General features: G+C 34.2%; 1 protein-coding gene across 2 annotated transcripts; it reads left to right on the top strand.

Moving 5' to 3' along the window:
- Positions 1 to 2,779: 2,779 nt before the first annotated feature.
- On the top strand, positions 2,780 to 12,502 carry LOC127092874 (uncharacterized RING finger protein C548.05c). Of its 2 annotated transcripts, XM_051031768.1 has the most exons (6): positions 2,780 to 2,905; positions 3,018 to 3,191; positions 3,386 to 3,440; positions 11,602 to 11,732; positions 11,819 to 12,084; positions 12,237 to 12,502. In XM_051031768.1, the coding sequence occupies exons 2-5, from the start codon at positions 3,030 to 3,032 to the stop codon at positions 12,080 to 12,082; spliced, it is 612 nt and encodes a 203-aa protein (XP_050887725.1). In that variant the 5' UTR covers positions 2,780 to 2,905; positions 3,018 to 3,029; the 3' UTR covers positions 12,083 to 12,084; positions 12,237 to 12,502. The 2 variants fall into 2 exon arrangements, with proteins under 2 accessions (XP_050887725.1, XP_050887724.1); XM_051031767.1 differs by lacking the exon at positions 2,780 to 2,905 and having other exon boundaries at positions 2,944 to 3,191.
- Positions 12,503 to 12,790: the final 288 nt, after the last annotated feature.

The following is a 12,790-nucleotide window of genomic DNA, read 5'->3' as shown; positions in this document are numbered from 1 at the left end:
AAAGTTTTATTTGGTTATTGAGATCAGCCTGTAAAATCTCTACTTGGTTCTTGAGTCCCATGGAAAAACCCTAAATGATTAGGGGTAAAAGCTAGTGTCATATCTCTCAATTTGTTTGTATCAAAGGTTCGTGCGAATAATCTGTAAAAAAAATCAATATTATAGTAAAATCACAAGAAGATCTCTTGGGGATAGGACTTGGCCAACGTTCGGTCGAACCTGGGTAATTATCTGGTACCATCTCTCTGACCATTATGTATTTATTTTTTATAATTTACTTTACTATTTTATTTTATGATGTTTTTCTCTCTGATCTTGAAAATACTAACACATTTTTCTTTTCAAGTAATAAGACTTTTAAGTTAGTCACGAATTTTGAATAACACAATTCACCATCCCTCTCGTACTTAGAGTCACTTGTCCAACAATATGATCCTTTGGTAGTTGGCTTGGTTGTTGGCTTTACCTTTGGTGGGGTCACGTCGATGTATTTTTTAGGTGTTCGTTCCCAGGACCGCTCGGGAAACATCCTTAATTTCTTTGGGGTCACCTTTTTCTATGCAAAGTCGTGGGGACGAGGATGATCCGATGCTTGAAGGGTTTTACTAGCATAGGTTGTTGCGCTAAGTGTTTTATCGAGATCGCAACCCGAAAGTCTCCCTTTGAGCTGATACTTTTCTTGGTCATTGAGGTGAACTACATGGACTCATTCCCAATTATCTTCAATATGATCTTGGGCACAAAAATATCTCGACTTCATCATCAAGTCATGATCTATTTTGATAGCTCGGCTTCGCCAATAACTACTTCATTTTTCCCTTCCTGGCGTTCTTGTCTAGGAAACCTGAAGATAATTTCCTTGGCATTGTGATGGTGTTATACTTAGTCAAATTGTAACTAAACACATATATCCAATTTTCTCATTATTTACTCTTAAAATAGATTTAAAGGGCGTGCCACCCTTTGTAGGTTGTTGGTGAATTTGTTGGATGCACATGGTTTTCCCCTTTCACATTTACTCAACCTATGCACTCAAAAATCTACTTTCACTTTCATCTCAGACCTTGTTTGAGTCAGTCGAGTATCCGTTGTTGTTTGAGTGTTCTAGCATAACATGACCTGTTATGATGATAAGGCCGAATTTCAAACTTTGTGTCGGAGGTTCATTTCTCTATCGTGACATCATCAATTCATAACTTTTTATGGTTTAGATTTCCAATAGGATAAGATATGGTGGCAAAGGATTGTTATCTTTATAGTGTTTCCTTCTTAATCTCCTTAATTACCGTAATCATAACTGATGTTAGATTGGGATGTCCGAAGCGAACTTCTTGGCGATAGGTTAGGATTAAATTCTCCTTCCTATCATGATTTAATCACGATCTAGAATTTGGATCGAACGAGATCTGATAGTGGTATTTCGCATGAATCGGTTGCATATTCCCACATAAGGTGCCATTATTTTGTACTAAAACAAGAATTGAAATTGATTCGTGAGGATGAACTTCTGACACGGTGATATGGATCTTCGATACGACAACATGAGGTGGACCTGCAAGGTTAGCACTTCTGGCGCGCTCTATGCTTTAAATATACTACTTATATATGATGGACAACTTTAATGGATTTTGCATTATTTGGACTTAATACTTAAATCTTCTCGTATCAGGTATTTGACTAACGCTGAACAATATATATATATATATATATATATATATATATATATATATATATATATATATATATATATATATATATATATATATATGGACGGAGACACGTTATGGAAAGGGTGGGCCTATGCCCCCACTACAATTATTATTATTTAGTATATAATATTAAAAATAATATTTTATATGTTAAATGAAATAAATAATTTTAATAAAATAGTGAGTAATCAAGTTTTCCTTTCCATTCCTATTAATTATTTTAAACTTTTTTTCAAGCACAAACGAATCATTCACTCTTCCTTTTTTTCTTACTACAAAATACGTCTTTGATACCGATTTCTTCTTCATTATTGATATTCTAAAAGATATTTTTTTTAATTTTAATTTTTATGAATTTATTATTTATTTCATTATTGTAATAAAAGATAAAATATTTTATTAGCTTATTGAACTTGAGATTGTATTAATGTTTGAAATTATTGTGTTTATATCTATTTTATAATATAAGTATGAACTGTTTTTTGATATGATTTTAATTGTGTTATTTCTTTTTTTACTTTTAATAATAAAGTCATGGAAATTTTGTTAAAAGGAAAACAAATAAAGGAATCATAGACTCTTAACACTTGATGAACATGGAAGCTTTAAATTGGGGTCGTTCATGAAAAAAATTGAGTTTGAATTGAAAAAACTTCATAACGATCTCGATTTAAGGCAAAAAAATATTAGTATAACTTTCAAGTGATTAAGATAAAATTAAAATATATTATTTATAAAAAGGTTATTAACCCCACTATTCAAAATTTCTGACTCCGTATATATATATATATATATATATATATATATATATATATATATATATATATATATATATATATATATATATATATATATATATATATATATATATATATATATATAAAAGGATAAAAAATATAATTTCACATATATTGTTTTTATTTATTATTAAAATAATACATTTGGTATTAAATATATAGCTATGTATTATATTCGATCTTATCTCCCCTAATTAAAATTATTAGATTCGTTTTTTTTCAAGGTAAAGAACTCACTCGTACAAGTGTTTCATTTGTTTTTCGTTCGATTTTGTAAAATATTTGTGAATTGAGAACCCAAAATCATCTTTATCGTTTTTTTTTCAAATCTCACTTTATTGTAAGCTTTATGACATCTGTGTAATTTCTACATCAATCAAATACAAACTTGTTTTAAGTGTAAATTATTCTCCCTCCTTCTCTTTTCTACTCCTCATTTCTTTTAACTCTCTCATTATTTTAATTTATCTTTGAGTTGTCAATGACTATCTCAACACTTTTGAATTTTCAGGAACAAACAACTATGAATAATAGACGAAGAAATACTAATTTGTTAGATCTGGACAACATTCATGAAGAGTCTTCATTAGGCGAAGGACCATCTGAGTCTATTCATATTCCCATAAATTATCTTGAGGAAATTGATGACGATGTTGTCGAATGTTCACCTCGATCTTTTGCGCAGGTTTATGTCCTTCACTTTTTTTAGATCTTATTATCGTTAACGCGATTTCTTTTTAGACTACGGAATAATTATCATTAAATTTAGATTATTTATTATTAAATTTACCATTACTTCTTCTAAATTCCAATTGAAGTTTAAGACTAGATTTCTAGATATTGATCTTCTTTGTTTGCTTTTATCTTTCTTCATCATAGGTTGCGGCCAATGCAGGGAGTAATCGTAGAAGGATTGCAATTGACTTCAATTCGGGTAATATTTTTCCCTTTCAAAATGAACAATTACATATGTCATTCAATTTTATTTTATTAAAAAATTTATGTGTTGATTATCATTTTCTTGTTGTTTTTCGTTGTTGTTTTTTAAGTAGAAATAATAAGTTATTATATTCATGAACAAATTAGATTAACTTTTCATCATTGTGGAATTTTCCTATCAAAAGGATATATTCTTATATGGTTATACCTTAGATAACCACTCATGAAGCTCAACAATCCATATCCTAAATCCATGCTTGAAAAGGGATATATATTCATGGAAGACTTTTTTTCATGATGTTGTAATCTATGCACATAAATCCATTTATTTGAGTACCATATTTGCAAGCTATGTTTGAAGTTCCGCTTCACTAATGAATTATCCACTCATCTATTTTTCTACCTCCCTGATATTGCCCTCATTTTAATTTCACCAAGATTCCTATTCTTACGTCTAATTAGTCAACTCTTGTGACTTATTGACAATCGATAAAAATAATTTCCAAGTCTATTCCAAGCATGTCTTTTTCCAATCATACAAATACATCTGAGTCAAAGGGATTCTACATTATGTGGGTAAATCATTCCTTTTAAAGAGATACTATCGGATTTTTCAAGCAGTGATTGTGATTATCTAGTTTGTTCTTGCATTCTTTCTTGGGTATATTTTTCATTTCATATAAGTGTTTTGATTATATTCTAAGGGATTTTACATTCCTCAGTGTTATGACAACTTCCTGATGGTACTCTTAGCATTTATCTTGCCAAAAGTCCATCGATTTTTTTTCACACGATGAGTGATTAATGAAGAATTGGATTAATTTAAGATATGTTGATTGTTATGTCACATTTATCTAGGTTATTGAGGAATTGGGTTCTTTTGATAGATTCATGGGCTTCCACTCTTATGATTCCAATACTCAAAATAAAGCCTAAAGTTATCAAAAATCTTAAAGGCAGTAGGATATGGATCACCTCTTTTATAAACTCAATATTTTCTCCATTTTTAGTTGATGCGAGACTTTCTCACTTAAAATCCAACAATCTCCCCCACAAGTGTGAGTCACCCACATCACTAGCCTTGATCCACACTAGGATCCACTTCTGCTCTCGTACCGAGCCAACCAAAGCTCTAAGACCACTTGTTGGAACATGTACGCAAATATAGATCAGAATAAAGAGAAACACACAAAAGCTTTGCTTATGAAACTCAGTCAAATTAGCCACGTCTGCGACTATAGAGCAGTTATAGTTCTGTCTTATTGATTTGTTCTGAATTACACACATTTTAGGGTTTAAGTGTTACATGCATATACATGGATACTAATGAACAAAACTCAACAATCTCCACCTTGGAGAATATCACCCTATGAAGATTAATTACATAATGTCATAACAACCGGGGGTGTTTAGTGTTTGAACTTGTCGATGGCTTGGTCAAAATATCAGTTGCATTCTCTGAAGTGGGAACCTTATGAAGTAATATATGTTTGGACGTCATCAACTCCTTGATCTTATGGAACCTCACATGAATATGCTTGGTCCTAGCATGACACACCTTATTGTTATCCAAATAGATATCACTCTAACTATCATAATGCAACTGAACTCCACCTTGCTCAACACCCAACTCTTTCATTATAAGCCACATTGCTTCCTTGACAGGTTCAGCTATTGTCATGTATTCTGCCATAGTTATAGATATATCTACTATGGATTGAATTGATGATTTCCAGCATATAGCCCCCCCCCCCCCCCCCCCCCCCCCCCGTCGCAAGAGTAAAAACATACCATATTGTAGATCTTCATCCATATCACATGCATAGTCATAATTCACATGTCCCACAACTAATGGAACATCCTGTTTGTAACGCCCCAGACTGCTTTCATAATTACCGACTGACCCCACAAACCAACAGAGGTCTTTTCAGCATGCTTTTTCCTCACTCACACACTTTCTAAGAAATTTCCCAGAAGATCACTTACTCAAATACTACTCCAAGCCAGACCTCCTTAACTATGTAACTTTTATTTTTTTAGGCTAACAAAAAGAAGATGCATCTTGTTGGTATAGGTTGTATCAATCAATTCTTATAATCCTTCTTTTAACCATACAGTCTCATCCCTACACAGCCTCAAGATTCCTCTCATTTTGATGTGAATTTGGCGACCACTTTCCGCCCTCGAGCATTACATCCATTATCTGCCCTCTTCGGCCTCAAATGTTACATGTCCACCAGCTTCTGTTTCGTTCGTCCACTAACCACATCGTACTAGGAGAGGTCTGGCTTTGATACCATTTGGTACGCCCTAGACTGCTTTTAGGATTACCGACTAATCCCACAAACCAACACGGGTCTTTCCAGCATGCTTTGTCCTCACTCACACGCTTTTTGGGAAACTTCCCAGAAGGTCACCCATCGAAATACTACTCCAAGTCAAACCTCCTTAACTATGGAGTTCTTATTTGTTAGACTACTAGAAAGAAGATGCATCTCGTTGGTATATGTAGTACTAATCAATCCTTATAAGCGTTTCTTCAACCATGCAATCCCATCCCTGTACAACCTCAGGATCCCTCTCATTCTGATGTGAATTTGGTGACCATTCTCCGCCCTCTTCTACCTTGAGTGTTACATCCACTATCTGCCCTCTTTGGCCTTGGATGTTACATGCCCAACAACTTTTGCTTGGTTCATCCCCGAACCACATCGTACTGGGAGAGGTCTGGCTCTGATATCATTTGGAATGCCTCCTACTGCTTTCGGGATTACCCACTGACCCCACAAACCAACAAGGGTATTTTCATCATGCTTTGTCCTTACTCATACGTTTTCTGGGAAAGTTCCCAGAAGGCCACCCATCCAAATACTACTCCAAGTCAAACCTCCTTAACTATGGAGATCTTATCTATTATTCTACCGAAAAGAAGATGCATCTTGTTGGTATAGGTTTTACCAATCAATCCTTATAAGTCTTCCTTCAACAATGCAGTCTCATCCCTGCACAACCTCAAGATCTCTCTCATTTCAATGTGAATTTGGCAACCATTATCCGCCCTCTTCAACCTCGAGTATTACATCCATTCTCCATCCTCTTTGGCCTCGTGTGTTACACTACTCCATAATGAACATGATACCACGATCCATTGTACCCTTCAAGTACCTTAGGATTCACTTGATTGCTTCCGAATGCTGCCTCCCTGGCTTGAACATGAACTTGCACACTTGAGTAATATCTTGTGCCAAATCCGGTCTAGTGCAAACCATAGCATACATCAAACAACCAACTACATTTACATAAGGAATCTTAGACATACCTTCAATCTCTGAGTATGTTTTCAGACATTGTTCCAAAGAGAGCTTAAAATTATTCTCCAATTGAGTACTTACAAGATTTGCTTTGCTCATGTAAAATTTCCTCAAAACACCTTCAAAATAGGTTTTCTGAGACAACCATAATTTATTAGCTCATCTGTCCCTGTGAACTTACATCCCAAGAATCTTCTTTGCAACACCCAGATCCTTCATATCAAACTCCTTACCCGACTTGGTCATCAACTCATTTACATCATGAAAATGGTTGGTAATAATTAACATATCATCAACATAAAACTAACAGGAAAATATAAGAACCATCATCGAGTCTTCTCACATAAACATACTAATCATAATCACAATTTCTATAGCCAATCAGAAGCATGTATGAATCAAAGTGCTTGTACCATTACCTTGGAGACTTCATTAAGCCATACAAATACCTCTTCAATTTGAAAACAAGTATTCCATGTCCAATACCATTGAAACCCTCTGGTTGCTCCATGTAGATTTTCTACTCTATATTACCATGAAGAAAAGTTGTTTTCATATCCATCTGTTATAAATGCATATCCCTATTGGCTACCAGGACCAATACTGCATTGATAGAAGTGTATGTAACCACCCGACTAAAAATCTCATCATAATCAATCCCCTTCTACTGTGAATACCCCTTTGCAACTAGTCGAGCTTTAAACTTTTCCCCTTCTTTTTCTGTTACTGTTGGCTTTTTCTTGTACACCCACTTGTAACTAATAGCTCCCTTTTCATGTGTCAGTTAAACAAGATCTCAAGTCTTATTCCATATCACTCATCTACTTATCTTTCTCCTTGTTAGCCATAGTCTCTAAAAAAGTGGAAGAGTCTCCTTAATTGGTAAGAAGAGCATATGTTTCTAAGTCTTCAAATCCATATCTCACTGAAGGTGTAATACGACGCAGCTCCTTATCATGCACAAGTGTATAGTCTTGTACTCCATCTGAATCTTTCACTCCACCTGAATCTGAGCCTGGTTCATCCTATTGTTCGGATACAACCTGCCTTGGACTCACCGGTGCCTCCTCAATGTCCACCTGAATCTTATCCTGAGTGGAATGTTCTACCTCAGCATCTGGCACAACTATCACATTCGACTGTTTCAACATTGATTGCTCATGAAATACAACATCTATGATGACAACCATCTTTCTCTTAATCGGATCCTATAACTTGTACCCCTTCACACCTTTATTATAGCCAATAAATATGCATTGTTTTGACTTGGGGTCAAGTTTAGATTGATCCTCACTAGAAATATGCACATATGTTGGACACCAAAAAATCCTCAAATTACATAAGATCAAGAGGGATACCTGACCACTACTCCTTTGTAACTTTGACATCCAATGAAGCCCATGGTGATTAGTTGACTAGATAACATTCCATATTAAGTGTTGCGACCAACATTCAACTGAAGGCACCTTGCCTTCTCCTTCAGAGTCTTGTTCATCCTCTCTTCAACACCATCCTGATGTGGTGTCTTCCTTATAGAAAAATGCCTCTAGATTCCATTCTCCTCACAAATATGCATGAACTTCTTGTCAGTGTATTCATTTTCATTATCATACTGTAAATACTTTATTTTTCTCCCTGTCTGGTTCTCAACCTCTGCCTTCCACAATTTGAACTTGGCAAAGCCCTCAGACCTTACGAGAAAAATAAACTCAGACCTTACGAGAAAAATTATCAGTGAATGTCACAAAATACCTGAAATCTCCAATGGGGTGCTCTTTTGTAGGGCCCCACACATCAGAATGGACATAGTCTAATATTCTTTTGGTCTTGTGTTTCCCAATCTTGAAACGAACTCTACATTATTTCCCAAGAACATAATACTTGCACAATCCAATTGTGCAACTGCAAACACCCTTCAGCAAATTCATTGTACGTAGTTCCATCATCCCACGTTCACTAAGATGACCCAAGCGCATGTGCCATAGTTTGTTTACATCATTATCAGTTTCAAAAGATGTTACATCACCCACAACTATGCTCCCTAACAACTTATACATGTTGCCTGCAGTCGTCCCCGCCTTCATTATTGCCATTGCACCCTTGTTAACCCACGTGATATCCATATCTCAACCTAACCAGAATGAATAATCATTCACTTGAAGAGTACCCAAAGAAATCAAATTCTTTCTCAATTCTAGAACATAATGCACCTCACTCAATGGATGCACGCCACCATGATCTAAAGAAATTTTAATTAGCCTCTTTCCAATGATGGTACACGTTTTATCATCGCCTAAATAGATAAAAAAAATTACTTAATCTAAAAGAGTCGAACCACTCTTGGTGGTGCGTCATATGGTAGGAGCCCCCATAATGAAAGACTCGTGCATTAGTGTACTTTGTAGATGAAACGCAAAGTAAATCATCTTCACTGTAGGAACCATCATTATGAACTACATTTGTGAAACTATTGTTGCCTGACTTGTTTAGACGGTCCCTTCTCCAATGTCCAATTTGCTTGCAACCATAACATTCGGCTATTTTTGTGTCCTTGAACTTGAACTTCATTTTCTTTCTAGAACCCACTGCATTATCCTTTCCTATGCCATGATCTTGAGCTCCCTTCATAAACAAACCTTCACATGAACTTCCTCAACCTTCCTCTACACTTTGGGGACATTGTGTGTGTTTCAGAAGGGTAGAAGAAATTGAATCCAACATGATTGTTTCCTTCCCGTATGTGAGAGTGATCACCAAATGATCATAAAATCTTGGTAAAGTGCACAACACAATAACGGATTTATCCTCGTCGTCAACCTTCACACCAAGTCGTATCGAATCAACGAGGATGTTGTTGAAATCATTGACATGAGCCTACAAATCGCCTCCTTCCTACATCTTCAGATTATCTGCTTCACGAACAATTTGTTCATGAGCATCTTGGACATGTACTAAATTTTCAATTTATCCCAGACATCCTTCACACCACAGTAATTAGGGCATTATCTTTAATTAGTCTTCCCTTCACAAATGCACTTTTCTTTTCATCAATCACTTCAGGAAGGATGTGTTTCAACCTATTTGATATCGTCTTAGTTACCACCTTCATAACCATGCTTCAGAGACTTATTAACCGGAAATATTTTAGAGTTAAGAGGTTATTGCATTTTGGAATTAGGGATATATATGTATTATTTATCCAGGTTGGATCTTCATTGTTGCTAAAAATATTCGTAACTATCTTGTACACTTCAGGACCAACTGTGTTCCAGTATTTTTGAAAGAAAAGTGCAGGCAATCCGTCTGGTCTAGGAGCCTTCAAAGGGTGCATCTGAAAAATTACTTCTTTTACTTCTTGGTTGGTGAATTGGCCTTCACACCATCATATTTGGTTATATTTCAGTTTCCCCTTCACATGTGTACGGGTTTCTCGAATGTTAACAGGGGATGAAGAAGAAAATATCTCAGCAAAATAATTGACCAACAACCTTTCACAATTCTCATCACCTCTCCACTAGTGTCCCATTTAATCTTTCAGTTTCCTAATGGAGTTTGTTCTTACTCTTCTTTTATCAGCTTTACTTTGAAAAAAAAAATTGTATTTCAATCCCCATGCTTTAACCACACTGCTCTACTCTTCTGCCTCCATATAATTTCTTCAATTTGCAACAATTTGTTACATTGACCTTCTAGAGCCTTATACTTTTTAATCTCCCAAAACAATTTGTCATTCAAGTCTCCAAAACAAATGACTCTTTCACTACCTTTCATGACTACCTCTTGAATTAACATCTACGTCTTTCTCTTGTTTTGCTCCACCGGGTATCCGTAGATTCGATTAAAATGCCACACTTGGTTGTTATACTTTTCCTCCACTAATCCTGCAATATGATTAAGATAGAAAGAAAGTATAGTATTAGTTTCGTTCGCTCCTTCCACAGTAAGGCAATGCCTCAAGCCCTATCTCGACCCCCACCACTAATTCTATCTCAAGGATGTCGCATTGCAGTGTCTTTTCCTCACTAGAAACACATAGGGATTTTCAACGAGACTTTGCGGTTGTCATAAAGTCTAAACAAAATTTAAATTAATAATTGAGATTTTTTATGGGTTCATTTTTAAAATTAAAATAAAATTTTAAATTGTTTGAGACGCCTCTGCATTCATTTATAAACTTATGTTTAGTCTAAATCACATCTATGATAAGACTCTTAATGTTTGGATCATACTTAAATATCATATCTTAATATTTGGATCATATCATAATTTTAAATTAGGTATAACTCATCCTTAAAATCCTAAGTTGTCAGGGGAATAATGTTTATTTTCATGTTTTATCTGTTCTGAGATGAGACTCTTAATAATAAGTAAATTTAAAATTATATGGTCATAGGATTTTTTTTCCCATCTAAAAATAATCTATACAAAACTCATCCAACCAAATTTATGGGAGTAGAACCCATTTGAAGTGACTCATTATATTAACTACGTTGGAATCATGTGATTTTCATACACTTATTAGGCATGTGAACCAAATTCAAGTTCCAAACAAATATTTAAGATAAATTAATTAGGTAAATACTTAGGAAGTATATAAATTAAAACATGTAATTAGATTTTTTTAATCTTCTCTCATCCATATTTTTCGTTTGAATAGTTCATATCAAAATTTTATACACAAAACATTATGTATATAATGTCCTTATTCATGATTTTTCTTGTTTTTTTTCTTTATCTTTATGATTTTTTATATTAATGGAAACTACTCACAATTCCAAATATGTTTGTAATGGATGAGTATTTTTAAATTCTTCTTAACCTAATTCTAATTCATGATTATTGCAGAAAATCCAACTCTCCCATCAGAGAATATAGAGAATCAAACTGTTCCAACATCTGTTATGCATTCTACAGCTAATATAACTGAACCAATTGGTCAAAATACTATAAATTTGGAAGTCAGCATCAATGAAGCTGTAACAAAATTCCTATCTTATTTAATTTTTTTACACTCATGATTTGTTGGTGTTTGCATTGTTGACTTGAACACTTCTTTTTACAGGCTAAAAATGACAAAAAGTCACTAGAAACAAACAAGGAAGTGTTTGAGCCTAAGATTCAAGCAGTTGAGACTCCAAAAGAGCTTGCCTTAAACTGTCCACTATGTAGGAACCCTTTTGTGGAGGAAATGTCAACAATGTGTGGCCATATTTTTTGCAAGAGTTGCATCAAAAATACAATATCAAGACATAGAAAATGTCCTACATGTAGAAAAAGGCTTACTTCTAGAGGATTAAGAAGGGTGTTTCTTCCGTCTTCCAATTGATGGTACGACCTTAAATTATAATTTGGTATTAAAATTTTTTATCAGAATATAATCATGATTTTAAACTGTGATTGTTGTTTTATATGCGATTGTGAATGTTGGGATTGTGTTCGTTGTTATAATCTTATATGGTTTCTTTTGTGCTATTCGACAGGAACATTCAAGTTGCGTTGAGAAAAATTGGGACTTGATTGTACTACTTTTGACATTGTTGACTGAGTGTGTTATTTCAAATTTGTTGCTTGAAGACTATGTTTAATTGTTGTCATATTACACTCTCATTATTTCTTTGTCATGGCATTATTTATGAGTTTTATTTTGTACAAGGAAATGGCTCAATAAGTTAGTTGAAAATACATCATTACCCTTGAAAATGTTGGTACATTTTCTGTCTGAAATGAGATATTACAATTGGTACAATTGGCACATGTTATTTAGATGTTTTATTTTTTGACTAGTCATTCAATGATCCAAAAAAAATTATCTTGACAATGTTTATTGATATGAGGTTCTAGATTTTTTAATTGACAATGTATGAGAAAGACTTGTCTTGGTTAAGACGTGGAATTTATGTTGGTCTAATCCAACAGAGGAAACAATTCAACAACATGATTTCTTTTTTATTAGAAAAATTGATGTTGTGAACATTGGTGGAAAAGAAAGTTCGTATGAAAGAATCTGTTCTTCTTGAGGGAGTGAAATGAGAAG

The sequence above is a fragment of the Lathyrus oleraceus genome, chromosome 6 (assembly GCF_024323335.1).
Source record: "Lathyrus oleraceus cultivar Zhongwan6 chromosome 6, CAAS_Psat_ZW6_1.0, whole genome shotgun sequence".
NCBI classification, from domain to species: domain Eukaryota; kingdom Viridiplantae; phylum Streptophyta; class Magnoliopsida; order Fabales; family Fabaceae; genus Lathyrus; species Lathyrus oleraceus.
Note: the sequence above shows the minus strand (reverse complement) of the source record. Positions and strands in the feature narration are given on the sequence as shown.